The sequence below is a fragment of the Linderina pennispora genome (assembly GCF_002104995.1).
Source record: "Linderina pennispora strain ATCC 12442 chromosome Unknown DL89scaffold_9, whole genome shotgun sequence".
Classification (NCBI taxonomy): Eukaryota; Fungi; Kickxellomycota; class Kickxellomycetes; order Kickxellales; family Kickxellaceae; genus Linderina; species Linderina pennispora.
The window spans coordinates 384,141-410,366 of record NW_024468257.1 but is presented as its reverse complement, the minus strand read 5'-3'; the positions used below and the strand labels follow the sequence as shown (position 1 = coordinate 410,366).

At 54.7% G+C, this 26,226-nt stretch overlaps 13 protein-coding genes across 13 annotated transcripts; 7 read left to right on the top strand and 6 right to left on the bottom strand.

The window, feature by feature from the left end:
- Positions 1-6: 6 nt before the first annotated feature.
- Positions 7-1,036, top strand: DL89DRAFT_323529 (uncharacterized protein; the record flags this gene model as incomplete). The annotated part of the gene is made up of 2 exons (XM_040891395.1): positions 7-305; positions 807-1,036. The coding sequence occupies 2 exons, from the start codon at positions 7-9 to the stop codon at positions 967-969; spliced, it is 462 nt and encodes a 153-aa protein (XP_040742421.1). The 3' UTR covers positions 970-1,036.
- Positions 1,037-2,402: 1,366 nt separating this feature from the next.
- Positions 2,403-3,492, bottom strand: DL89DRAFT_323528 (uncharacterized protein). The gene is made up of 2 exons (XM_040891394.1): positions 3,022-3,492; positions 2,403-2,975 (listed from the first exon to the last, which is right to left on the bottom strand). Exons 1-2 carry the CDS (start codon positions 3,313-3,315, stop codon positions 2,499-2,501), a joined length of 771 nt encoding a protein of 256 aa, XP_040742420.1. The 5' UTR covers positions 3,316-3,492; the 3' UTR covers positions 2,403-2,498.
- Positions 3,493-4,212: 720 nt separating this feature from the next.
- DL89DRAFT_268427 (uncharacterized protein) lies at positions 4,213-4,821 on the top strand (the record flags this gene model as incomplete). The annotated part of the gene is made up of 2 exons (XM_040887924.1): positions 4,213-4,367; positions 4,390-4,821. Coding segments are annotated over 2 exons (564 nt in total), but the record flags the coding sequence as incomplete, so codon positions are not given.
- Positions 4,822-4,947: 126 nt separating this feature from the next.
- Positions 4,948-8,420, bottom strand: DL89DRAFT_323526 (uncharacterized protein; the record flags this gene model as incomplete). The annotated part of the gene is made up of 5 exons (XM_040891393.1): positions 7,876-8,420; positions 5,640-7,841; positions 5,194-5,602; positions 5,020-5,155; positions 4,948-4,969 (listed from the first exon to the last, which is right to left on the bottom strand). Exons 1-5 carry the CDS (start codon positions 8,356-8,358, stop codon positions 4,948-4,950), a joined length of 3,252 nt encoding a protein of 1,083 aa, XP_040742418.1. The 5' UTR covers positions 8,359-8,420.
- A 335-nt stretch (positions 8,421-8,755) lies between these two features.
- On the top strand, positions 8,756-9,179 carry DL89DRAFT_181260 (uncharacterized protein). The gene has a single exon (XM_040883898.1). It carries the CDS (start codon positions 8,852-8,854, stop codon positions 9,104-9,106), a length of 255 nt encoding a protein of 84 aa, XP_040742417.1. The 5' UTR covers positions 8,756-8,851; the 3' UTR covers positions 9,107-9,179.
- Positions 9,180-9,492: 313 nt separating this feature from the next.
- Positions 9,493-10,758, top strand: DL89DRAFT_268425 (uncharacterized protein). Its single transcript, XM_040887923.1, has one exon. It carries the CDS (start codon positions 9,570-9,572, stop codon positions 10,665-10,667), a length of 1,098 nt encoding a protein of 365 aa, XP_040742416.1. The 5' UTR covers positions 9,493-9,569; the 3' UTR covers positions 10,668-10,758.
- Positions 10,759-10,906: 148 nt separating this feature from the next.
- DL89DRAFT_293856 (t-SNARE) lies at positions 10,907-12,237 on the bottom strand (the record flags this gene model as incomplete). The annotated part of the gene is made up of 3 exons (XM_040890434.1): positions 10,907-11,342; positions 11,374-11,858; positions 12,208-12,237. The coding sequence occupies 3 exons, from the start codon at positions 12,235-12,237 to the stop codon at positions 10,907-10,909; spliced, it is 951 nt and encodes a 316-aa protein (XP_040742415.1).
- A 311-nt stretch (positions 12,238-12,548) lies between these two features.
- DL89DRAFT_268424 (t-SNARE) lies at positions 12,549-13,795 on the bottom strand. Its single transcript, XM_040887922.1, has 2 exons — positions 13,666-13,795; positions 12,549-13,573 (listed from the first exon to the last, which is right to left on the bottom strand). Exons 1-2 carry the CDS (start codon positions 13,693-13,695, stop codon positions 12,689-12,691), a joined length of 915 nt encoding a protein of 304 aa, XP_040742414.1. The 5' UTR covers positions 13,696-13,795; the 3' UTR covers positions 12,549-12,688.
- DL89DRAFT_268423 (t-SNARE) lies at positions 13,685-15,458 on the bottom strand. The gene is made up of 2 exons (XM_040887921.1): positions 14,836-15,458; positions 13,685-14,786 (listed from the first exon to the last, which is right to left on the bottom strand). The coding sequence occupies exons 1-2, from the start codon at positions 15,079-15,081 to the stop codon at positions 14,178-14,180; spliced, it is 855 nt and encodes a 284-aa protein (XP_040742413.1). The 5' UTR covers positions 15,082-15,458; the 3' UTR covers positions 13,685-14,177.
- A 916-nt stretch (positions 15,459-16,374) lies between these two features.
- DL89DRAFT_318402 (cytoplasmic inorganic pyrophosphatase) lies at positions 16,375-17,779 on the top strand (the record flags this gene model as incomplete). The annotated part of the gene is made up of 2 exons (XM_040891104.1): positions 16,375-16,551; positions 16,724-17,779. The coding sequence occupies 2 exons, from the start codon at positions 16,375-16,377 to the stop codon at positions 17,408-17,410; spliced, it is 864 nt and encodes a 287-aa protein (XP_040742412.1). The 3' UTR covers positions 17,411-17,779.
- An 806-nt stretch (positions 17,780-18,585) lies between these two features.
- DL89DRAFT_275237 (PHP domain-like protein) lies at positions 18,586-20,043 on the top strand (the record flags this gene model as incomplete). The annotated part of the gene is made up of 2 exons (XM_040889280.1): positions 18,586-18,629; positions 18,891-20,043. The coding sequence occupies 2 exons, from the start codon at positions 18,586-18,588 to the stop codon at positions 20,041-20,043; spliced, it is 1,197 nt and encodes a 398-aa protein (XP_040742411.1).
- A 388-nt stretch (positions 20,044-20,431) lies between these two features.
- DL89DRAFT_318398 (uncharacterized protein) lies at positions 20,432-22,297 on the top strand. The gene has a single exon (XM_040891103.1). It carries the CDS (start codon positions 20,460-20,462, stop codon positions 22,122-22,124), a length of 1,665 nt encoding a protein of 554 aa, XP_040742410.1. The 5' UTR covers positions 20,432-20,459; the 3' UTR covers positions 22,125-22,297.
- A 2,415-nt stretch (positions 22,298-24,712) lies between these two features.
- DL89DRAFT_247588 (syntaxin 5) lies at positions 24,713-26,060 on the bottom strand. The gene is made up of 3 exons (XM_040885131.1): positions 25,675-26,060; positions 25,306-25,599; positions 24,713-25,204 (listed from the first exon to the last, which is right to left on the bottom strand). Exons 1-3 carry the CDS (start codon positions 25,874-25,876, stop codon positions 24,756-24,758), a joined length of 945 nt encoding a protein of 314 aa, XP_040742409.1. The 5' UTR covers positions 25,877-26,060; the 3' UTR covers positions 24,713-24,755.
- Between the last annotated feature and the right edge of the window lie 166 nt (positions 26,061-26,226).

Genomic DNA, 26,226 nt, shown 5'->3' with positions numbered 1-26,226 from the left:
GCGTATATGGCTGGCGCAGAAACCATCATCCCAATCCTGGGCAGTGTCCTCCTGCTGGCCCTGTTTATCGCTGCATACATTAAGACCGAAAAATCGGAGCGCACCCGTATCTTGTGCTGCCTCGGTCCTGCGGAACATGAAAACGAGATCCACCAAAGTCGCCCGGGCATGACTGAGCGCACGTCCCCACGGTGCCGCGACGATGCAGATAATCTCAGCGGATGCACTTTGGCGCCAGACACTGCCAGTCCGCCTGCCATCCGCAACAGCCATGTTGTCCAAGTAGATAGGCCGCGGACACCATCGTACGTCTACATGGTCATGATATGATATCCCCCGGGATCTTGTTAACTGTATTTACCTAATCCCCTGCTGCGCATTAGCTCCATTGGAGGGGATGCCCCCCTATGCACGCTTGGTCGACATCGTGCTTTTTCTGGCACCAGGCCAGGATGTGCAGAACCTTCTATACGGCAACTCATGTGCCACCTTCCCTCAGCTCCCGTTGAAAAAATAATTTTCGATGACTTCACTGCTGCTCATCAAGTCCACAACATAGTTCCTCTGAGCAGGGCGCCTTTCAAGCCACTTTTACTCCACTCTTGATATCACTAATACTTACTATTCTTCCTTCTGAATGAACCCAGTGTATGCCGGCCTCGGTGTCGTTGCTGCCTCCATTACTGCTATTCTTCTCTGCTGCTTCTTGCCCTCCACTTTGGCCCAGCGGCTTAAAGACAGAAAGCGACGCCCTTGCCAATGAAGAGCTGAGCTGCTGCTTCCCACACCAACGTGCCTCTCAGCAGAGCCACCACACTGACCCCGCCCCTGAACGCCAGCAGCAATGTCGATAATGACAACTGGAGCATACGTACGCTGTCTGCGCCACAGCCACCGCCGGCTGCCAGAGTTCATGATCCGCGGATTGTCGTCGATAACCAGAGCTTTGGCATCTCCAGCACCCTGTGAGCTCCCCCCATGTCCATTTCTAAACCTTATTTGCTTTGGATAACATAAAATCGCTACAGGCTTCCCCCTTTCAAAGCACTGTCAGAGGCCCATGCATGTCCATGCACAAAGCGGCCTGTCAAAAAAAACCAAAAGGGGGCCAATTACTCAGCCAACACACTCGCCAATGGCTACATCCACATTTGTATGCTCCACAACCATATTGAACCAGGATATATAGAAAACGTTGGCGGACAGATCTGAATGTGATCTAATTGCTGCATCGCATGAGACTACGCCTCCAGCCGGCCGCAGCTAGCCGTGACTCGCTCTTCCCAGAGACCATCATCGGCCAGTCATGCCATGCACCTCCTGCCTCCGCCAGAAGACAGATTGAGTAGGAGCTGCCCAGCACGCTTATTTCCGCAGGAACAAGCAGGACCACTTTTGGAAACCTGCCGAGCAACTCTCATGATCCCAATCCTTGGCCAGGTCCGTCCCATTGGAGAGGTATGGTTCGGAGAACGCCCGTCGACCGTGACTTTGCCTAAAAAATGCCACGCCCAAAGAGCTGCTTGTAACTTCATGCAGATCACTATTTTCCTCTCCGTTTATTCGCTTCTGTGCCATGTCCGACAACCACTCGACCCAGCTCGATTTGCGCCTGAAGCCTACAAAGCCATTACGAAAAGACAGATGTCCCCCAAAAGAAACAAAAACAGCTGATAGCCATCCTCCCTTGTGATGCTTGTATAAGTTACCTTCCACGGGCCATGCTCCTTTGCTTTTCTACTCGAACCACTTTTTAACACTGCTTGACTCCACTCACTCTCTTTTTATACTTTTAAGCCCCCTTACAAGATGCCATTCACTTTGCTGCGTCTACGCCTGTTCCGGCGGCACAGGCTGCGTGCCAGCCAGAAGAAGCTCATGCAAGCTGTGCCGAGGAGAGAGGAAATGCTTGTATTGGAGCCCATATCGCTACCGATAGACTTTGACCAGCAGTCAATTGTTGACGGTTGGGACACGGCGACACTCGTTGAAATGTGGCCGGAACCAAGATCGAGCTCAAGGCAATAATGCGTGGTGTATATATATAATTCCAACCACCAATTTGCTGCTAAGGCTTCTACTAGAATCATGGCTATTTGCCATGGACCATTCTGCCCTGCTCTCCCTCCATTTACCACTTACAGATTTCCTAATTGCATTATATTGAATGACATTTCATACTTTACAAACCGCACGCTGTGTGTATCTATCTGCTGCTAACCTGTGGCAACTCCATTGGCGGCTACTGGTTGGACCCATTTATAGCATTCAGATGAGTTGCCGTGCATATAACCAATACTACTTGCGTTTGGTTACACATACTCCTATTTAGTCAGCTACTCTTGATATCAAAAGGCACACAGGTATTACTAGAACCATACACTTCTCTCGTTCAGACATTTGTGGATGCGTTGGACTTTTTATATCAATATCAAACAAATAACCTGTCCAAGATAATCACAGTATTAAGAATTAGCGAATGTCCAAACTGGGCTAGGCTAGAATACATCGCAATAGCCTCCATCAACCGCCTTGGATGGGAAGTGGTGGCCGACAAACCACAAGATGTAGATAACAAAGCTGAACAGAATCGCCAGGCAGTCGAACACGTAGAACGCCCACTCGGCACTGTATATCTTTCCACCGTACCCGTCAGCAAACTCTGCCACACGGTAGATGGATCGGACGTAGAGCAGAATAGTGGTGGCGATAATAACACGCATCAGCTTAATCTTGGCCCCCTTGTCTGTCATGTCCTTGGGCCCCGCGCTGACCACATACGCAGCCGAGCGGTGGACGTAAATGGTAATTGCAAGGAAGCAGGCAAAGAAAATAAGCTGGATCGCCAGGCCAAACAGGGCAATGTACTTTCCCGCATTGCGTGTGCTCTCTGTTGCCTGCATGCTGCCGCCGGTCGCCTGGATCAGGAACGAGAATATGTCGCTGCCAAAGAAGAACCATGTGATGAACTTGGGCTTGAGCCAGAACCGGTGTGCCGTCACGTTTGAGCGGCGCACGAACCTCGCCAATTGTCTTGTAGTTGAACAGCGCCAGCGCATTGGGCGGTAGCAGCAGACACAGGTTCATGAAGACAAACAAGCCCAAGGATGTGTGGTAGATGAGGACGTTACGGACGATGTACCCGACGCTCTCTGCTACTGCGGTGCCGACCAAGATGTACATCCATTTCGGCGCGTTGTAGTGGATTGTCTGCCAGATGTGGATTGCAGCGATAATAGCAAATAGACCTGCTGCTGCTCCAGGCACACCGTTGACAGGGTGGTAGTCGAAAAGGTCTTGAAGTGTGTATGCCATTGTAGAAAAGCTAGATGTACAATCTTGAAGCTGTCAGTGGATGAGTGAGGATATGTGGGGCTGATGGAAGCTATATCGACTTCTTATATACTACATATTTTCCACACTTCTGGCCGCAGTCGTGTACCAGCGGTAGAACAAAGAAAGTGGAAGCAATTACCTGCTGCTGTTGCCAAGATTGCTAAGCAAAGTTCCCAAGAACTCACAGGAAATGCCGCACCGCTTTTCTATTATCCAAGAGCCACGGTGTGCCAAGATCATCGCCTTGACAAAATACCAAGATGGTGCGGAAAAACTGGAGCTGATCTGCTTGGCGCCTTCTGAAATTGGATCACATACAGTCCATGTGTATGGGGCTGCTGGGGGAGGGGATTGCAAGGTCTTGGCAAAGACCCCAAGTCTGCATATGCAAAACCACAGAAAGTTCCACTGTATCCTGCCAAGCTCGCCGATTAGGTAAAAGCCACGACTGTACTAGACATCAGTCACACTGGCCAAACAAGTGAAAACAGGGATTGCTCAAACAAGCATGTTCCCAGAACATTCAGTCAGTGTTGGCACAAGGCTAACAATTATTATGTAAACACAATATTGAGTTTACTTCAATATTGACTTTGGCATAACGCATGCTTGTCATCTCAGGCAGCACTCACTCCAGCTTGCTCCACATCACATAATGAGTGGCTTTTCTCATTGTTGGCTCGGAGTAGGCTCTGGACTTGTAGGGAAAGCCTCTTTCTCAAAGCAGGTAGTTTTGCAGTGGTCCCATCATTTCGGATCGGTAAAGACTCGCGTTCTAGCATGTGTTCTTTGGCCACTCACGTGCAACTGAAGTCAGGCACACTCTTCATTTCTCTGCACCCTTCCTTCGCTTTTATTGCCATAGCTACGAACAGATGGGTCGAACCTGCAAAGAAGCCCGCAGCCGCGCAGGCTATATATTTCTCGCAGGTACGGCAGCGCACAGCTGAACCAAAAACAGAGGCCGAGACAGGCGACCTGGTTCCTCACAGCCAGGCGCAGCCAGAGCAAGATGCAAATGAGCAGTCGGAGTCTCAGGAGGAAGTAAGTCAGGACAGGCATGCGTATTGCCAACATCCTGAAACTGCTCCTGTTTGGGTGGTTCTTGCGCTGGTTCCTAAGATATTTCGAGGTGGATCGCAGTCTGCGCGGAGAGCCAGAGACACCGCAGATTTCGATGACCTGGATGTACCTGGCGGCAGTGGCAGTACTGCCATTTGCTGGCGTCTACGTATTTGCATCAATCTGGAAACGGCGAATCCTGGGAGAGTCCCTGGACCTACAGAATTGGCAGGCTGGCGCCAACTCCCTGGTGCACATTGCCACGACTGGATTGCTGCTCGCGTGGGTGTTTGCGGTCATTGGGCTGTTCCCGGGCTACGGGTTCAAGTCACTGCTTATCACCGCGGTTACAACTGTGTGCAGCGTTGCCTTGGCGGACGCAGTAGAGGGAATATTCTAAAAAATAAAGACGCTATATGTGGACATCGCTAAGCGTAACGGTTGACAGTCGGTTGCCGTACGGCGTAAATCCCAGGTCCACTCGGGCGCTTTGCTGATAATTGAAGCTAGCAGCGGGGCGTGTCCTGTCGACGACATCAAAGTTGCATGTCAGCTCGACCAGCACAGAAGGCTGGGTCGCGTTCTGCTGGGGCACCGAGTACACGATCTGCGCAATCGAACTCGCCATCGAACGAACGACGGTGGGCGTAGATTCGACTGGCAAAGATCGGATCCCTGTCGATGAGCGGCCCAGTGATCAGCGGCTTGACGCCAAACCCAGCACGCTCCAGCACTGGCAGCACAACGCGACTAATCACTGTGTTGTTTGGTGCTGCTGGTGGAGAAACTGGCGACGGGTTTGGATATGCTTGGGCGAGAACCCGCGGTGCTTGCCAAAGTCAATGTAGCATGTGCGCGATTCAGGCGCAGTAAAGCGCACATCGACAGTAAACAGTGTGCCGTGCTCAGTAGAAGACGCAGAGCGCTGGACGCTAGTGACGTTGATTGCAGTGACTGGGTTCCATGTGCCATCCGCAGGAGGTACCCACGGCAGCTTGCACTGGTACATATCAGCTGCGCTCTTCGTGAAGCACACAGGTGTGACATGGGCAGGCGCCGTGCTGCGGACGACCCGGGCCAGGCCGCTGCTGTCGGGTGAGGTCAGGCTGAGCGAACTCCTGACGCAGCCGTCGGCACACTGTGTTGACACCTGGGTGGACTGGAACACCCGCACCTTTAGTGGGTTGGTGTTTTTGTCATAGCCCTCGCCCGACAGGAAGCATAGCTGGATAAACACCCACAGCAAAATCCAGGCAGCGGTCCAGGCGTAGATCATACGCAGACCAATAGGTCTCGGGGGCCTCGCGTTTCTTGTACAGTTGGCCGAGCGGGCGACGACCCAGCTCGTCATCGCCTGATTCTATGCTTGAGCGAACGCTGTTTGAGCCACTCTGGGCTGCTGCCCGCTCCTCCTCGGTGCCATTCGATGGACGCTCGTTGCCGGAGACCAGGATGCGAATATTGTCGTCGTCGATTGACTCGGGACGCGGCGACATAATCCCTTGCGATTCCTCGTCGATATCACGCTGGGACTCTGCGCGATTCGTATGCAGCGAGATCTGGGATCTTGCCGATGACAGGACCTCCAGGGCACGTGTCGATCCAGAGGACCACAGCTTTTGGAGAGCGGTGGTGGATTGATCGCTGACGTAGTGGATCAGCCAGTAGCGGTCCAGGTCGATCATGGTGTTGAGCGCATAGGGAGCCATGAAGATGAGGAACGTCGTGATATCCAGCGCTGCGATGGCCAAGCAGGCAATTGGCGGGGATCCGTCAGGGATCTGGTCCTTGAGAATCACGAGCTGACGCAGCAGGGTGTCGGAGCCAATGACCAGCGGTGCCAGCACACCAAGAATGAAGCGCATGCCAGAGAATATGTGCTGTGTTATGGCAATGTATGTGGTGGGGTTGTTGCGAGGAGTTCCCGGCACGGTCTGGCTGATGCTGGTGTTGCTGCTCGCACGGGTCAACAGCCGCTCAGCATGCTCGTCGCTCTGGCGGTCAGCCAAAGACTGGGTGATGCTATCTCCAGTGGCTGCTGCAAGACGAGCCCTCCACAGCTTGCCGATTCCGGTAGAGTCATCGAGCACGGCCGTGCAACCAGTCGATATAAGCGCCGCAATTGCATACCACTGCTCGCGGTACATCAGCCCGATTTCGTGGGCGTTCAAGGGGGCAACCACAAACAGCAGCACTGCCGAGCGCAGCAGGCCGTGTGAGTACCACACCATATGCTCAATGTCGCGCAGCCGCGAGCGGCGCACCCACGCAGTCAGCACACACATGATCGAAAGTGCAGCAGCCGAAAACTGCAGCATCACCTGCAGAAAGACATGCGTGTAGACCAGACGCGGAACCACCAGAGAGACCATTAGACCGGTAAAGATCAGCGATCCTGCTAGGCTGGAGATGCAGCTGGCCAGGAGCACCCCGAAGCCCTCAAGCAGGCCACCAACGAACCCGCTCCGCCTGCATTGCAGCCAAAGACGCTTGCCGACATGAAGGTCGGACATCTCCTCAGCGCTGACTCCAGCAACCGGCCGCACAAACGGATATTGCGCAGCAATGACGGCCAGAACACCTAGGATGCCAATGCTGATGTTGAGTGCCAACTCGTATCCGTACGAGCGCACGAACATGAAGCGGTTGAGGATATCATAGAACACAGCGCTGTTAATGGCATTGTATACGACTGGGTTGTGTCTGACCACCACATGCTGTAGGTTCTCAATGACAATCTGTTCTTCGCCTGCTGGCTCCACTGCTGCACTCAGCTGGCTGGCATTCTTGGCAACAGGCCGGGCTGGCAGCAGCGATGAGCGTGGAATTGACTTGAGGATGTCGGGTGAGTCTGCGATTTCACGCAGCGTGCTCAGCGACACGGCGCCCATGCTCAAGACGCTGGCAGAGGTCGACTGGTGGAAGTTGTCGCGCTCCGAGTGGTAAAAGTTGCGGTGATCGGCGAAGGCAATGTCAATGCCAGGGATGCCGTATTTTGTCGTAAAGACACTGAAGTCAGTGTCAGACTTGACAATGCCAAGCTTCAGGGCGTCATTTCCAATCAACGAGGCCGACGGTTTGTCGACAGCGCGCTGGTACGCCTCTAGCAGCTTCTGGTGCGATGCTCTGAACACAACTGCACGGCCACCCACACCGCCGGCTTCGAGGTTCAGGTACCCGCGGACGTCTTCGGCCCACGGGTGGAAGCGGGCAAACAACTGGGCACCGAACAGTCCATCCTCCTCTCCCCAGTCAATGTTGATGACCACGGGGTGGCGGACCGGATACCGCACAACGTTGCGAAGCAGCTCCAGACAAACTACCACGCCTACGCCATCGTCGTAGGCACCGTAGCTAATTGGCACTGCATCATAGTGGGCCTCAACAAGCACGGCTTCTTTCTCGTCGCTGGTTCCCGGCACACGCACGATCAGCGAGCTGTCCTCCCAGTACACCAGCGTGCCGTCATCGTCGAACTCTGCGGTTGTGCCATTCACCACCAGGGTCATAGAATTCGGCGTTCGAGTCCTGGATGATCTGGCTAATAGTTTTGCGCAGGTAGTCGCGCACAACCAGACTGCGCTTGTCGTTGAGCGAATGCGGGGTCTTGGTGATTTCCTCCAGGTCGTCCAGCGCGCGCTCCACGTCAAATACCAGGCGGCGGTCAAGTCTGCCTGCCTTTGTATAGCCTGCTGCCGCTACTGCCGAAACATTGGCCATGGCCCGCTCGACGCGTGCGCCCTCGGCGTAGTCGGAGGTGGAGTAGTCGCGGCCGAGTATCCAGCTGGACGGTGTTGATACCACCAGCGAGTTGGTCAGAAACAGCAGAAGCATGGCGAACCCAGCCAGCTGCACGAATATCGCCGCCGTTGCTGTCCACCATGGAGAAGTCTCACGCAGCTTTTTGTCGGCCTCGCGCGGCCGTGCATGGCTCACCCGAGGAACTTGGAGCGAGTCCATTTCGAATAAAACAATAATATTTAGGTAAGGGGAAAGGCTGAGGTTAGAATACAGAAAAGTGCGGAGGCAGAGAATGTGCACCGCCTGTCAATCAAGTCCGCAGAGCCCAAGTGCTGCTGTCGGACAAGGGCCGCCACTGCCTCGCCATGCCCGCCGTAATCGATGGATTCCACAGCCCTGAGCCCCCGCTGATCAGCACATGAAAAGGGGCTTGCGCCAAACGTCGCCAGGGCGTTGGCACATCGGTAGAATGGGTCTCCCACATAGAGATGTGGACCAGCAGATGCATTGGTAGCCGGCATGTAGACAAGCGCGTTGCCACGCACCACAGTGGGACACGGTTTAGCAATGGACACGACTTCACCACCATTGCCAAGAGCAAGACAGCTGGGGCCGGGGCTCTAGAGTATTGTTTTGGGCATGATCCTGTTGGCGGTAGCAAGGTACATCTGGTTTTGCTTTGTATTCACTCGCCCTTCTCCCTTGGTGGGTGATGCATAGCAACACTTGGCTTGTGGATACTCAGCGCTGGGGTGGAGGCTTGCTCTTCATCTTAGTTCGGTATACACATATCCCGCCAGTCATTTTGCGCCTTTTAACCAGCAAAAATGCTTGCTGGAGGTCTACACAGCCTCGAAGAGGGGGGCAGTCGGCGCGGGATGATGGATTGCATATGGTCGAGCCCGAGAATGTGCTCCCAGGCCATCAAGCCAGACGGCCAAAACACGTGACTGGATGTTGCTTTTGATCTAATACCCAGATCACACCCCACCTCCCCAGGCCGAGCCACTGCGACGCGTGCTGCTGCGAGCCGTGTGCAGCCTCAGAGTGGACAGGAGTCGCCACAGGCGCGCGCATGGCGAGCCAATTGCCGCTTTAGGAAGCGAGCCGGCGCCATCAGCAGCGCGCAGAATTGGTCTGGCCCGCCAAACGCGCGCCTTCAGCGGGCAGCAAGGAATGCCGCCCCACGCCTGCTGGCTTCGGCGCGTGCACGCGCTCGCGACACTTTGCCAAACGCGCGTTCCCAGCCAAAGGAAAAAATTTGAGGTGCTTTTTCCCCCAGCCGCTTTGCTAAAATTCTGCTATAAAAGGAGAGCGCTTCCCGGCCGCTCAATCCACGCAATCTTTGCCAGCCTGCGGATTAGCTTTCTTCCCTCCCCTTCCTCACACATTAATAATCTTGACACTCTGCTCTGACAAATCTTTCGACCATGGACGTTGACGCTGTCTCCCACACCACTGCCGCTCCTGCCACTCTCACCAAGGCCGAGCAGCAGGCTGCTCAGCAGCAGCCGCAGCTGTCGCTGCACGGCCGCGTTATCGAGGTCGACGAGCCCATCCTGCGTCCCAACCCGGACCGCTTCGTCATGTTCCCGATCAAGTACCACGAGATCTGGGAGATGTACAAGAAGCACGAGGCGTCGTTCTGGACGGCCGAGGAAATCGACCTGTCGCAGGACATGGGCCACTGGGACAACCGCCTGAACGACAACGAGCGTCACTTTATCAAGTACGTGCTCGCGTTCTTTGCTGCCTCGGACGGCATCGTCAACGAGAACCTGGTGCAGAACTTTAGCACCGAGGTTCAGATCCCCGAGGCGCGGTCGTTCTACGGCTTCCAGATGATGATTGAGAACATCCACTCGGAGACGTACTCGCTGCTCATTGACACGTACATCCGCGACCCCAAGGAGCGCGACTTTTTGTTCCACGCTATCGACAACATCCCGTGCATCCGCAAGAAGGCCGACTGGGCGCTTCGCTGGATCGATAACCGCGAGGCCAAGTTCGGCGTGCGCCTGGTGGCCTTTGCGGCGGTCGAGGGCATCTTCTTCTCGGGCTCGTTTGCGTCGATCTTCTGGCTCAAGAAGCGCGGCCTGATGCCTGGACTGACCTTCTCGAACGAGCTGATCTGCCGCGACGAGGGCCTGCACACGGACTTTGCCTGCGTGCTGTTCCACCACCTGCAGTCCCCGCCGGCCGCCGAGGTCATCCTCCAGATCATCACCGAGGCTGTCACCATCGAGCAGGAGTTCCTGTCCGAGGCGCTGCCCGTGTCACTGATCGGCATGAACGCCAAGCTCATGTGCCAGTATATCGAGTTTGTTGCTGACCGCCTGCTGGTCGCTCTGGGCCAGCCCAAGCACTACCTGGCCACCAACCCCTTCGACTTCATGGACATGATCTCGATGCAGGGCAAGACCAACTTCTTCGAGAAGCGCGTGTCGGACTACCAGAAGGCCGGCGTTATGATGGGCACCCAGGGCAACCACCACGAGGATGTCTTTGAGCTCGACGAGGACTTCTAGAAGGGAAAAATCCACCTCGTATACGCGCCGCTGTTCTTTTTGCAACCACCCCTATCCGCTCTTCGTTCTTGTACAAATCCAAAAAAAACCGATTACTTCACAATAGTTCTGCGCTGCTTCATGAAGTGGAGGAGCGCATGCGCACATGCAGCCGCCACATGCACCATCATTATCGAGATGGGCGTGATGCTGACAAGGTGAAATTGCGAAAACGCGTCGATATAAAAGGAGCGGAAAACCTATTTCTTCTTGATGACGGTGAAGTAGACAATGAGCACGATGATGATGATGAGGATGACGACCAGCGCCAGGATGCACCACAGGCGCTTGCGCGACTTCTTTCTGAACACAATGGCCTTGTCGACCTCTTGGCGGGCTGTCTCAACATGCACATGCGTGTCCTCGACGGCGCTCTCGATGTTGTCGATCATCTCCTGCTGCCGGTTGACCATCTCCGACACCTCGCTAAACATCTGCGCCAGCTCGTTAATCGTCTGCTCGATCTTGCGGATGTCTGCCTGCCGCTCCTCGACATCCCGCAGCACGCGGCGAGCCTCGCCGACCCTGGATGTCTGCATCACGGACTGGGCAAACACCTGGCCTGCCTGGTCGCTCTCAATGGCATCGGCGATTTCTGCATCGGTCGCATCGGGCCTCGGCAATCCGGTACTGGCGCTCCAGCCGCTCCTTGTTGCGCTGCGAGTACTGGTGCTCCATCTGGCGGTACCGCTGGATCTGCTCCGAGAACTTCTTTGCCAGCCCCTGCTGCCGGCTGGCGCGCGCCACGTGCTGGCTCTTTGACACCGACGGGTCGTTCTGCGAGCTCTGCAGCACCTGGTCGATGCGCTGCAGGTCGCGCTTGATTTCGGTGATCATTGCATTCGTGTCGCCCACCAAGCGGTCGCGGTCAGAGGCGGCCTGCGTGTGCTTGCTTTCGCTGGTTGCGTTCAGGGCCTGCTCGTGTAGCTGGGAGATCTGCTGGATCCGCTGGTCCACCTGCGACATCTGCTCGGTGATTTTGTCAACCAGCCCAAAGAATTCGTTGTCCGTGTTCATGCCGCCTGCTGCACCGTTGTTGTAGCCAAAGTTGTTCATCTCGATGCGCTGCTCGTGCGGGCTGGCTTGGTACCCAGACCATTGGTTGCTATTTCCGGCGTTGTACCCTCCGCCGTATCCCCCTTGGCTTTGGCCCTACAGCATTGGCAGTGGACAAAGTTATTTTTAAACCGTGAGGGTATTGTCTGGAGCTGATGTCAAAAAGAGGAAACCTTGGCGACGCCCAGGAGTTCGTATTGGCATGCATGGCGGGGATGTCAGAAATAGAACATGCAATGCAGAGAAAAGGACAACCCCCACCCCACACATGCATACGCTTATGCTCAAGTGCTGGCCCTGGCTCCTGGCTAGGTGCCAGTGGGACACACCTATCTCGAGCAATGGCTATGTGCCGCCAACGTAGTCAGCCAGAGCGCCAACATATGCCCGCTATCCAGCGGCTCTCCTAGCGCAGCACCGTCAAGAATAATGCAACTGTCCGTACCTGGAGCTCCTGGAACCTGTCGCGGCTCATGCTTCGGGTGTAATTTCAAAAAGTTTCGTTAAGAGTGCAAGAAGAAGGTCACTGTACAGAGGGCACGTACTGGTTGTGCTGCTCCACTGACGGGTTCGACACTAGTCAAAACACAGGAAAGAGTACACGTAGATAATTGGAAAAGAGGAAAGAGAAAGGAGAAAGGAGAAGAGGGTCTGTCTGTCTGTGCTAAATGGGCTCTCGATTACTAGCGCCAAAAGAGACGTCAGGAAAGTGCAGTAAAAACGCAAGCGTGTCCAGCGCGCTGATGGAAAATCGCACTGGATTTCTCCAAGAATAAAAATGCGAAGCGTGCGTCTGCAAACACACCCGGCCACTTTAAACGCAAGCTGTTGTTTACGTTGGAAGATCCACAATTCCTGCAAACATTCTGGCCTGCTGGCTAGCGAGGGGACGGATCCGCATTAGCCAGCTGAACAAGAAAACTGTATTAAAAGACGCCCTTGACCTTCAGCACGACGATAACCACGATGATGGCAATGATCAGGATGACCAGCGCCAGGATGCACCACAGGCGCTTGCGCGACTTCTTTCTGAACACAATGGCCTTGTCGACCTCGGTCTTGGCCATCTCGACGTGCCCGTGGGTCTCCTCAACAGCATTGTCGATAGTATCGAGCATTTCCTGCTGGCGCTCGGCCATCTCGGCGACCTCCAAGAACATCTGCGCCAGCTCCTCAATAGTGCGCTCAATCTTCTGGATGTCTGCCTGCCGCTCCTCGACATCCCGCAGCACGCGGCGAGCCTCGCCGACCCTGGATGTCTGCATCACGGATTGGGCAAACACCTGGCCTGCCTGGTCGCTCTCAATGGCATCGGCGATTTCTGCATCGGTCGCATCGGGCCTCGCAATCCGGTACTGGCGCTCCAGCCGCTCCTTGTTGCGCTGCGAGTACTGGTGCTCCATCTGGCGGTACCGCTGGATCTGCTCCGAGAACTTCTTTGCCAGCCCCTGCTGCCGGCTGGCGCGCGCCACGTGCTGGCTCTTTGACACCGATGGGTCGCTCTGCTGCAGCAGCCGGTCCACGGTCTGCAGGCTGCGCTTGATGTCTGTGATCACAGCGTTTGTGTCGGCGACAAGCTGGTCGCGGTCTCTCGACACCTGTGCGTGCCTCTGCTCGCTGGTCGCGTTCAGCGCCTGCTCGTGCAGCTGTGCGATGTCGCTGATGCGCTTGTCTACCTCGGCCATTTGCTCAGTGATGCTGTCAACCATGCCAAAGAAGTCGGTGTCGCTGATTCCGCCAGTGCTGGCAAACTGCGAGGACGGCTGCATCTGGTAGCCCTCAGTGTACGCTCCTGTGGGCGGGACATCACCCTATGTTGCAGCAAAGCAATAGCACTCGTGTCAGCTACAGTGAAGGGCGGGCCATCTGGGATATCCCGTATCCTTAAAGCACCAGCGTTTACCTGGAGTTCGCTGAATCTGTCGCGGCCCATGGCTGAGTATTAAGCAGGAAACAAATATATCTGAGTGTGAAACGCAAAGTGCAAAGCTGCAAAAGGAACTGGGCGATAGCGCGCTTCTGTTTTGGCAAGAAAATGTTGAGGGCGCTCAACCACGCTGAGATGCAGGCGCGGACCACTCTCGTATGGCTGCAGCTGACCAAGCTTTTTCGTCGCCGAAGAAAGCCCACAGTGCTATGAATAGCCAGCTGAGGGCGTCGGGGTGACGATCGTGTAGGTGAGTGCTGATCCACGTGTGCTTGGAGCTTTGCACAAAGTGTTGGCTGGTGGCGCCAAGGCTTGGTGCAAGAGTCTCAGGAAGAATCCCAAGAGCTCTTGGCTTCCGCAACTACTAAGCTCCTATATTTAGGACCACTGTTGCTGCGCATTACAAATAGAGCGGACTAAGGGGGGAATATTATAGAAAAATACGGGCGGAACACTAGGGGCAAAAGAAACGGGGCATGGCACTGCCGTCATTTCTTGATCACGGTAAAGTAGACAATAATGATGATGATGACGATGATGAGGATGACCAGGAAGATGATGATCCACATCTTCTTGCGCGCCTTGATGCGGTACACGATGGCCTTCTTGACCTCCTTGTGTGCGTCTTCAACGTGTACGTGCGTGTCCTCAACGGCATTCTCGATGCTATCGATCATCTCCTGCTGCCGGTTCACCATGTCGTTGACCTCGAGGAACATCTCAGACAGCTCGTTGACAGTCTTTTCAATCTTGCGGATGTCCGCCTGTCTCTCCTCGACATCCCGCAGCACGCGGCGGGCCTCGCCGATCCGCGACGAGTGCATCACGGACTGGGCAAACACCTGGCCCGCCTGGTCGCTCTCAATTGCCGCCGCAATCTCCTCGTCAGTGGCATCCGGCCGGGCAATTCTGTACTGGCGCTCCAGCCGCTCCTTGTTGCGGTTCGAGTACTGCGTCTCCATCTGGCGGTACCTCTGCAGGAGCTCGGAGAAATGCCGGGCCACCGCCTGCTGCTGCGCAGCCCGTGCCACGCGCTGCGACTTGCTCAGCGCTGGGTCGTCAAAAGTCCGCTGCAGGACATCTAGGTTCTGCTTGATCTCGGAGACTAGGCTGTTGGTGTCGGCCACAAGCTGGTCGCGGTCATACGAAATCTGTCGGTGCTTCGTCCTCGCTAGTCGCTTCGAGCGCCTGGTCGTGCAGGTGTGCAATCTGCTGGATCCGCTGGTTCACAGCTTCGATCTGGTCTTTGGCCGTGTCCATCAGGTAAAAAAACTGGCCCTCAGTCGTGTTGGTGCCTATGTGGGTCCCAGCGTACTCGCCTAGCTCAATGGCTGTCTGCTCAGGCGCCGGGTCCATCCCGGCCTGCAGCTCGCCAAATCTGTCGCGGCCCATCGTTCTGGGTGCTGTATGTGGTGATGGCTTTTTCGGTAGTGATATAGGGTTCTAGTCGGAACCCAGGATCTGCCGCAGGCCTTTGCTGCAGTAATAATGCTGGTCAGGCAATGATGCGCTTGCTCGCAGTAGCAAAGGGGCAGAACAGAATCGCGCTCTCTCGACTGTCAGTAGACGCTAGAGGGGGAAGCAGTCGGGCTAGCACAAAAGAAACAAATACTACAAAATTGTCTTGCGGAAAAACTGAAGAGAAGAAGGTGCAAACAGCCAGTGTTGTCGCTTCAGTGCTTCTGACTACCAGGCATGGACAAAGCGCTTGTTCTTTAACCGCCACAGCCCCTACCTGGGACGCTGGGCACACCACCAGCAGCGGCAGCCAACCACCCCAAAAAAAAGCACTTTGTTCCTTCCGCGCCCCTGCCTCGCCCAATTGCCATCACGCCAAGGCGCCCGCGTCCGTGCGACCATACCCGTTCAGTCTTTTCAGCACAATTCCTCGACAAATCCCCTTGGTGCCCAGAGGTCCTGGCCATCAATTTCTATAAACGTCCCCGGTTGAGCCAGAGCAGCGCCAGTCGCCTTTTGGACTGGACAGTCGATCGATAGTGCCGCCTATGCCGTCAACTCCTTCCTACAAGGGCTGAGCTAGACCACACTAATGTAAAATAGCTATCGTCATACCACTGGACCCGTTTCTGGTTACCTAATCTCCACCGGTGATTCTAACACAGGCTGGCTGGCATGTGTCCAAGCTAGATGGCGCCTTTCCATCGCACAAGGGGCAGACTTTGGCCACGGCATGCATGTGCTCTGGAGACGGCCTCTCGCTTGATTCCAGCCGTGCTCTGCGCTCCCGATTCGCGGCAGTCCCCTATCAGGAGCGAGAAGTGACGATCATTCTATGCAGATGCAGAATTGCGTGCGCGCTGCGCGAAATGACCAGCAGCCCTATTCGAAGGAGAACCTGGAGATAAGAACGTGCACCTGTCCTGCTGCCGACCACCGCCGATGGCCCCGCTGCTGGCGCTGTGAGTCACGGTTCAAGCTGCTGCGACCGCCCTCCACCTGCGTCCCCAAAGCGCCGGCCACGACCCCTTAGGACCAGGCTGCTGGCAGGGTTGGGGGCGCTAGCAGGCGGTGTTTATTCTGCTGGCAGCAATGAAACTGTGGGGGGCGACAGAGAGGCTTCATAAGGAGAGCTGCTTGGTGATGGATCTTCTTCTGCTCCCTATTCATCTATTGCTTTTTTTCGCTCTCTTAGTAGATAGAAACACTTTTCTCGCTCCCAAAACCATGTCCTACACCACTCGCGTCGTCGGCAAGCCCGGAACCCTTGACTACCGTGTTTTCATCGAGAAGGACGGCAAGGTTATCTCGCCGTTCCACGATATTCCCCTGTTCGCCGATGAGAAGAACAAAATTTACAACATGGTTGTTGAGATCCCCCGCTGGACCAACGCCAAGATGGAGGTATGTGAATTGCGAAATTTGTAGTAAACTGTGTGTGCTGTGTGGTCTGCAGGCGGTCTACACGGTGGCGGAGATGGTATGAAGTGCAGCCCTGCTATTCCACTTTGCAAATTGCGGCGCTTGAATTTCGGCTCACAAAAACCCCAGCGCCTCGCACTATTCATACATGTAGATCAGCAAGGAGGACGCGCTGAACCCCATCAAGCAGGACACCAAGAAGGGCAAGCTGCGCTTCGTGCGCAACGCCTTCCCCCACCACGGCTACATCTGGAACTACGGCGCTCTGCCGCAGACCTGGGAGGACCCGAACCAGACCAACGAGGACACCAAGTGCGTCGGCGACAACGACCCCATCGACGTGTGCGAGATCGGAGAGGCCATCGGCTTCACCGGCCAGGTCAAGCAGGTCAAGGTTGTCGGCGTCATGGCGCTGATTGACGAGGGCGAGACCGACTGGAAGATTCTGGCCATCGACGTCAACGACCCTCTTGCGGCCAAGATCAACGATGTCGAGGACATTGAGCGGTACATGCCAGGTCTGCTGCACGCGACCAACGAGTGGTTCCGCATCTACAAGATCCCTGACGGCAAGCCCGAGAACCAGTTCGCCTTTGGCGGCGAGGCCAAGAACCGCGCCTACGCCACCGAGGTCGTCAAGGAGACCGCCGACGCCTGGAACGATCTTGTCACCGGCAAGACCAGCCCCGGAGACATCACCCTCCAGAACGCGTCCCTCGGCAACTCGGCCACCGTCGAGAACACCAACGCCGCTGCTGCCGGCGGCGTGTCGGTGCCCCACCCCGAGGTTGACCAGTCTCTGCACAAGTGGTTCTACATTTCGGGCGGATCCAAGATCTAAACTCACTGTAGCTGCCGCTCTTGATCTTTCCAATCCATTCTAGCTGTCGATCGGTTTATAGCATCGCTTCGCCTTTCTCACTCCCCCACCCTGCGGCTGTTTTGGCATACCGGGCCCCTTTCAGAACCCACCTGTGCGCCGGCAGGCGTGTCTGATCAGGCTGCTCGCATGCTGTGCAATACTCTGGCTGCATGCATGGGAAGGTCTCGGCTCCCGAGCACGCAATATTGACATGAACGGAGAATACACCCATGTCTCGACTTTTTATATTAGGCTGCAGGTGTAGAGCCAGACGATGTGGTTGCCTCCTGCCTTGCTGCCACTAATTGCTTGTTGCCGAGATGTTTGAAAGCACCATGAGAGCGCCAGGCAGCTAATGCAAGGGCGATTTGCACAAGCGGCCTGGTACACGTCGCTCAAATTGCCAGACTGGTGCTCGCGCTGCTGCTGGGCAATTTCTACACCATCCTTAGTGGGCCTATTTCCAAATTGCAATATTGCTTCTCGGGATATCCAGTTTGTTCCAAGCAGAAGCTGGCTACAACGAACAACCTCTGGATAGTCTATAATGATACACATCTGCTAACCGTGCACTCCCTCCGGCTTACCAGTCACTACATTCCTTATCACCATTCCTATATCTACTAGTTACCATTTAGTCACCACACGAAACCCACGCTAACTGTTTATTCCCAATGGCCAACCCTTACAGATCACTCGACCAAGCCTTCTCGCAGGACAACAGGAGATTGAGCCGCTACAGCAGCCGCAGCCGCACCCGCAGCTGCAGCAATGGCCGGGTGGCCATGTACCGGGCCCGTCAGTGCGGCACCATCCAGCCAGCAGCTGTCACTGGTATTGCCACAGAGTCTGACTCTGACGAGCAGACCGAAACCTATGTGCAGAACCCCCACCAGGTGCGCCCAGCTGTCTCTAGCAACACTAGCATAAGCCGGAGCTCCCCTGTTCGTATGCCTAACAGCGCATCAATGGACGTGTATCGGTACCGCCGTGGCATTGAAGCCGCTAGACGGATGTCTCGCTCGCGGTCCCAGTCTAGGCACAGCAGCCGGCCAAGTTTAAGCTCCAACAGCGGCCCAGCCCAGGCCATACTGCAGCTTCCCCAGGAGCCAATGCCCAGCTTGTTGCCGCAGTCATCGCAGCCTGCACACCAAATGGTGTACAACACACGACCAGCTCAGCGTGAGTCGGCATATGAGTCGGCTGCCAGGCCTTACCAAGCAATGCAGCGGTCGCCATCGGTGCGCAGCGCTATACCGTATCTATCCACGCCCGACATGGCCAATATCACAATCCAAAAGAGCAGCATCTTCAACTGCAGCGACACGCAGAGCGAGGATCTAAAGTTCCGCAAGAATGGGCCAGTGACACGTCGTCTAAGCAAGCTGGGCCGCAAGTTTGAGGACTTTAAGCGGCTGCCGCAGAAGATGCGCGATAGAGAGACTAAACGTGAGGCTAGAGCGTACCTGCTGCAAGTCCTACGGCGGCTGCTGGTCATGATCATCTTTGTTTTTCTGATATCTCTACTCCTGATTCCGTTCCACGAGACAAGCGATCTCCAGAAGACCGACTTTAAGGCACTGACGTTTGACTGGCAGACCAACCCACGCGACCGCCTGTCGCCGATAGACCCGGCATTCGGTAGCTTTAATGTGCTGCTGGATTCGCACGCACATACGACTGTGTCGGATGGTAAGCTAACACCAGAGCAGCTGGTCGAGTACGCAATTGCACAGGGCTACAACGCCATGATTGTCACCGACCACAATACGGTTGACGGTGGGCTGCGTGCCGAGGAGTATGCCAACACGCACCACCCGGGCCGGTTCATCGTTATTCCAGGCATGGAGTACTCGTCGTGCCGCATTCACATGAACTTTATCAATGTCAATGTCACGGTGACCGAGGGGAACAAGGCGCAGCCGACCGACGAGGACATCCGCACAGCCATTGCGCGTGCCCACGAGCTTGGAGGGCTTGTTATTGTTAACCATATCCCGTGGTCCAACACTACCATTGGCACCTTCAAGACTCCCCGTCTGCCCAACCACCCGAGCATTGAGTCCTTGATCGACTGGGGCGTCGATGGCTTCGAGGTTGTCAACCAAGCCACGTTCGACCTGCCCACTTTCCAGCATCTGCAGAGCCTCAACGGCTCGGGCGAACCGAAAATGATCATGATGACGGGCAGTGACATACACTCGCCCGAGCCTGCATATGCCTGGACTATTCTCAATGCACGCCAGTTCACAAAGGAATCGATCATGCGAGAGATCCAGGCTGGGCGTACATCGTTTTTGTTCGATCCAACCGGCAGTACGGGTCGGGCCGATCACGTCTACTCGTCCAAGTACCTGGCCCTTGCTCCGCTATCGGAGCTGGCAGACTACTTTGGGTCTTTCTACGACCGGTACACTGGCCAGTACTCATTCCACGGGTCACACTGCCAGAACGAGATCGTTGACGTCCATGGTCTATCGATCGGCTGCTTCATGATGTATTTCGTTGCCGCATTAGTTCTGTTCGAAATCATCCTGAAGCTGTTCCGCGTCGTTGGGCGCAAGATCCACCGGCGTCGGAGCCACACTGCATGGGACGATTCGGTGCTATAGCTCTGCTTTTATGTTCAATCTACTACCACCTTCTCTCAGCTGGCATCATGCCCAGTGCCCCTGTATGCGTCTGCTCTGCTGGTATTTGGCTTCACATGGCTACCCTTTTGCTCCACGTAGAACTTCACAATAGTTATCAGCATTCATTGTCTGCTCGAGAATTATCTGCAGAGTGATGAGAGGCTGGCACGCTATTGTGATTGCAGGTGCTCTCCTGGCTTCCAATAGAGGGAATCCGGTGTGGCTGCTCCATTGATCCCGGCACACATTCTGGGGTAAGCAGCTGGCAGGACCGCAACCAGCGGATCCGCTGATGGAGACGGTGGCCTGCGAAAAATGCTGGATGGCTTGCTCTGCCATGGTTTCCTCCTCTCTGCTACCCTGCTGCTTTATATTCCTCTTTTACATCTAGAAGAATGATGTTTTTGAAAGACATTGACAGTGCCCACCCCGAGATCCAAAAGGTGCACATACAAAACCTTGTCATAGGCGCACTGAACATGACCTCGACCCTGAACGACTATTACCGGCTAGTCACGTTTGCCATCCGACACCCGCACCTGTGCTGCCTCATACCTGATGATGCATACAGAACACTGGTCATCCAGTGCTTTATGCTGTGTCAGTGCAGTGACAGGCTATGCTCGTGCGTGTACAGTCGCAAGTGGTTGAGCAACTTTGAGTTCCTGGTTGCCGCAGGAAAGCTCGATTATGTCAAAGAGGTCCGAATCGTTATGAACAGCCTCAGCACAGCGGCCCTAGGTCTCGATATCGCCCTTGATTTCTTGCGTATCAACAGAAGCCGGCTGCTTAGCGTCGAGCTGCTGGTATTTTTGGGGCCGGGTCTGTTTACTGCGGGGAGGATGCAGGACGCTCAGCTGAGTGTGGCTGAGGCCATGCTCACCCGAACCCAAATCACAACTCTCTATCCAAACATCGTCAACATCCAGTACTGCATTCCGCCCAAGTGGGGGCCCATTTCCAAGATCTTAGAGAACCTTGCCTGCACTGGTGTCATCCTGTTCGAAATGCTTGTTGGTCACTACTTGCCCCGACTCATCTCTGTCCAGGTCATCATGCCGTTCCCCGATAGCGTCAGCCTGACATTCTCCCGCTACCTGACTTGTCTGTCCCTGAACTCTCGATATGTGCGCTGCCTGAAGCACTTCCCCCGCATCCCAGTGCATATGCTCCGCCGGCTCGACTTGATGCAGGTCGAGGGTGTCGTCGACTGGAGCCTGTTTTTGCTAGACGACAAGGCTTTGAGATTTACGCACGTGGAGGAGCTCTCTTTGGAGTTTGCCAGGCCCGACGGCTCGCCCAGGAGGATGCCCAGCTTTGAAGTCAGTGTGCGTTTCCCGTCGATAAAGATTCTGAAGGTGCAGGGCATGAAGTACTCGTCGATGAACTTTTCCAGCTACTTTGAAGCCGATTCTGTTCCGCAGCTGATTCTGTACGAAGACCCATCGGCACTCCAGAAGATGAGCTTCCCGCTACTCAAATGCTCACGCAACCTGCATGTGGTCCACCTGGACAGGCTTTCGGCCAAGCCTGTCGTTTACAAATGTGGTGACCTGCATCCGCTATTCAACTACGGAGCCCGTCTGAAGGTTGCCAAGTTCACTGGGCTCGAGTACCCGCTTCCCATGTACATCAATTGGAAGCTGCTGCGGTGGCTGTACTTCACGGCCAGCATTGCCAATAGGGCAGGCATCGAAAATCTGCTCGAGCAGCTCCCATGTCTGGAAACGCTGATCATGCCCTGCTTCTCGATGAATGTCGACGACATCACGTCAGAATCAAGGAACAAGCACTTTGACGACCAGGCCGACCGGCCCTCTATCACTGACGAAAGCTATTTGGTGGACCGCGAGTTTGCCATCAGCGAGTCGCTCACACGATTTGATATCCTTTCCTGCAAGCCATTGCTTGTCAACGACCTGGCAAAGCTGGTCCAGCACTTGCCACGGTTGAAGAGACTCGGCGTCAACCCTGACTCCATCACTGATATGATAATGGCGATACTGCCTCTGGTTTGCGAATGCGGTGTGCTGGTAAGCGAGTTCTCTGCCGACAAATAGCAACAGCAAGCATAGAGAAAATATGCATTCCTGTCTGTATGCTCACCGCGTCTTGCCACCTACGTTGCCGTAAATTTGTACCCATCTACGTCTGAATTGCATGCTATCACCGTAGATACAACAAATAAAATTAATACCATTTGTATGCCGACCTTGCCGGGATGATATATGACGTAGATACTTGGCAAAGAGTTGGCTGAGATGGATTTATCAGTAGCCAAAACCCTGTCAATCATGATCGGAGGTTGTCAAAACGATATTCGTTTCTCTCTCAAGAAACCCTCCCGGTCGCCATGGGCGCCAGGGGTGTCTCTGCTGTGTTGACTCACTTGCAGCAGACCTCTATTGACATTTTGCTGTCAAGCTCCCCCGCCCTTGCCTAAACGAGCGGGTGGTATCGGAAGCTGATAGACTGGGAGCTGAGCAACCCAGGTTGTCGATCTGCCATTTTCACAAATTAGGTGACTGAGGTTGCGGACATGTGTATGTTGCCCATCACGTGGACAGGCTCAGAAAGGCACTAAAAGGATGTGCAGGTTATCTGTCGATTTTCTTTGCCTTTCTCGTCTTTGGCTCAGACACATATTGCTTATTGTGCACGTACTTGCTCTTAATTATAATGACGTTCCCTGCCAACACTCCTCCCATCGCTGCCAGCATTGAGGTACAAGCTCAGCTTGTGTTCGACATATGTACCCACTCATTGCACGCCATATCTATCCTAAAGGACTATTGACATAGAGACACTGGCCACACTGTTCCCTCAACCCCATGCTACAATACCCGACTTTGCGTACAGCGCGCAAATGATAGATGCCCAAACGAGCACAGGTAGAAGTGGGCGAATAACTACGGGTTTCTACTAGGACAAAACAAGCTGGCCAAAGTGAAAGAAGTACGAGTAGTAATGAACAGCATCTGCCTACATGCATTTGAGCTTTACAAGGGCATCGGATATCAGAGCATAAGTACCACCCTGTTGCCCAATGCTAGGCTTTAGACATTCTTGAGATCTGGCCTGTTCACAGCGGGTAGGGTGCAGAGCGCAGCACTGTGCGAAGCCGAGGCCAAACGCACATTTATTTATATTGCCAGCATATTCCCAAGCATCCTGTCTGTGGTTCCAAATCCTTATGATCTTAAGAACCCATGGATCAAGACCTTTAGGCCACAATGGCCGGCCATACTATTCTGAGCGACCGGCGCCACTACTTAGACGGGCACCTGCCCTTTCACCTGGCGATTCCTCCTTCCTTCTTTCATACAGCATATTTCATACGTTCAATATACGTCGTGGAAAGGTGCTTGGAGAGTAAACGTGTTCTAGACAGTTGCAGGAGGCTGTCTATCTAAGTGTCTCGTACCCGAGACACAACACTGTCCATCCGCTACAGGGTGCCATACGAATGTGGGTCAGTTTTGCAGACAATATATAGCTTGGCCACCGCTGGCACATTCCTTCTTGTCCGTCTGCTCGCGCACTTTTTGAATATCCTGGAGACAGTGCAGGTAGTCATGTCCTTCCCCCGATGACCGCAACATGCTGTTTCACTAAACCTAACGTGGCTCACGCTGGATATGCAGTGTGTGCGCATGCTCCGAAACCCCCTGCCTATTCCGACAGGGCAGCTGCCCAGACTCACCATGACGAAGCTAATGAAGGGGGTCGACTGGCACATGTTTGAGCTCGAGGACAAATGGCTGAGATTTCCGCAGCTCGAGTGCATTTCGCTCGAGTTCATACCGCTGTCGGGTGACAATGGTGGCGAGCCTCCCGAGTTCACCAGCAAGGTATCGTTTGGCCTGCTGAAAGACCTGAAAGTGCAGGGCATAAGAAATGCGACAATAAACTTCCGCATGTGCTATTCCGTGGCAGCGGTAGCCAAACTGACTGTGCACGAGAGGCCGACTGCATTCCACAGAATCTCGCTGGAGCTGCTCAAGTGCATCCAGGAGTTCGAGGTCGTGCATTTGGCAACGACGGCAGCAGACAAGACCAAGTATAGGGTCGAGTTTGTCTGCACGCTGTTCAGTCAGTCGGCCTGTTTCCGCAAGGCCATGCTCTGCGGTCTCGAGTATCCGCTTCCCATGACCATCCGCTGGAAGCAGTTCCGGTGCCTGCGCCTCACGGCTAGCATTGGCGACAAGGCCAGCATCATCAGCATGCTCATCCAATTGCCCTGCCTCAACACATTGATTTTGCCATGCTTTTCTATGAAGTACTTGGACCTTTACTCGCCGACCCGCAGCCCCCACTTCCTCAACCAGTCGACAAGGTTTGCTAGCATTGGCCGGGCCATTAGGGCATACGAGAACCGCAATGTCAGCGACACAGTGACCCGGCTCGAGATCCATTCCTGCATGGCAATTGATCTGACTGATGCTGTACATCCGATCAGCAGAATGCCACATCTGCCGATGCTGGGTGTCAGTCTTGACCTTGTCGATGGGGCGACACTGATGATTCTGCCATTAGGGGGATTGTCCCAGTGTATGTGCGTGAGTTCACACCAACCAACAGCCCACTTCCCATTTAGTGCGTGTCCATGTGTTGGGCATATTGCTGCAGCATTCATTTGGTGCGTGATGTCATACAGAAAATATATATTTGGCATGAAGAACGGGGGGAGCTTATGCCAGCATAACTAGCAAGAACGCAAACACCAAAATAACAGCAAAAATCTTGAGCATCAACCACCGATTACTCGAGATGTTCGAGTAGTATCTTAGTAGCTCATTCTGCGCGGCGCCAATATTGACGTCAATGCTCTCGACATTGGCATCAATCCGCTGCACAACATCGCGCTGTTCCGACACCATCTGCGCCAGCTGCTGGAAGATCTGGCCGAGCTCGGAGATCGTCGACTCAATCGACCCAATGGCGTCCGACCGGCTGTCCAGGTACGACGACTGGCCGTCCTGCAGCAGCAGCATCTGCGAGCTCGACTGCTCGTCCATTTCGGGCAGCGACAGGGCGACGAAATCCTCGTTCTGCGGTTGGTACCCCGACGGCTGCCGGCGCTCAGACTGGTAGAGAGGCGAATCTACAGGGGGATCAAGTTTGCGGCGGTTACGCACGCCTAAGGCAACTCGCATCAGTCGGGTACGCATACACTAGGGTCCTGCCCATTTTGGAGGATACCGCTTCAAATGTGCTTACCTGCGGGTGCAAATTCCAAACTGCCTGCGCCAATAAACTGCTCTTTGCGCGTGCCCGAGGCCTTTAGGCTCTCGCTACGCAGCTCCAGCACGTCCTTGAACACATTCGATGTGCTCGCCAGCTGCGTCTGCAGCGACACTACTACGTTCGAGTGGTGCTCCACCGCCTGCCTGCCTTCGCCGCCATTCTGCTGCCGCTGCAGGGTCTGCAGCGCAAGGATCTTGCCGTTGATCGTGGCTATACGCTGCTTCACCTGGGCCGTCAGCCCGTTGATCTCTGGCGTCTTGTCGTCGAATATTGTTTTGCTGCGTGCCACTACATGAAACTGCATGCCTGTTAGTCGATTGCTAATTGCTCACAGCTGCCGCATCTGAAGCTGCCAACACGTACATGTCGCTAATTGCTCGAGCAGGAGCGTCGTCTCCTGAATGTCCTTGCCAATTGCACCTGCATGCCGCGTAAACTCGCTCAGCGCAGCCTTCTTTGGCTTGGGCGGCTCGCTGGCTACCTGCTGTCGCTTGCGCAGGGCGTTTACGAGCAGCCGGTACTCGGTGGTTCTGTCGCGTAGTGTCTTTGTCTTTGCCGAGGACATTTCTATATGACGTTCTAATTGGATGTGCGCGGAGGGATGGGTAATAGAATGCAGAGTGGAGCTAGGGCAAAGTTGGGGGTGGCATCAACCGTCACGCTGGCAGTAGCTATTATGCGAGCGTTTCCACGTCACAATTTTTTACCTGCATTGAACTGAAAATCACGTGGCTATTTATTGGCTTTTTGAAAGAGTACAAATACTTGTATTGAAAGGCATCGCTGTTTCCTTTGAGCAAGGCAGGGGGATGGGCAAAGGCAGGAGGCTAGAATGGATAGCGTAGTAGAAAAAAGGAGATGGGTCCAGATATTAAAAGTGGAGAGGGCAGTGCAGAGATAGAGAAAGAAAGCGGG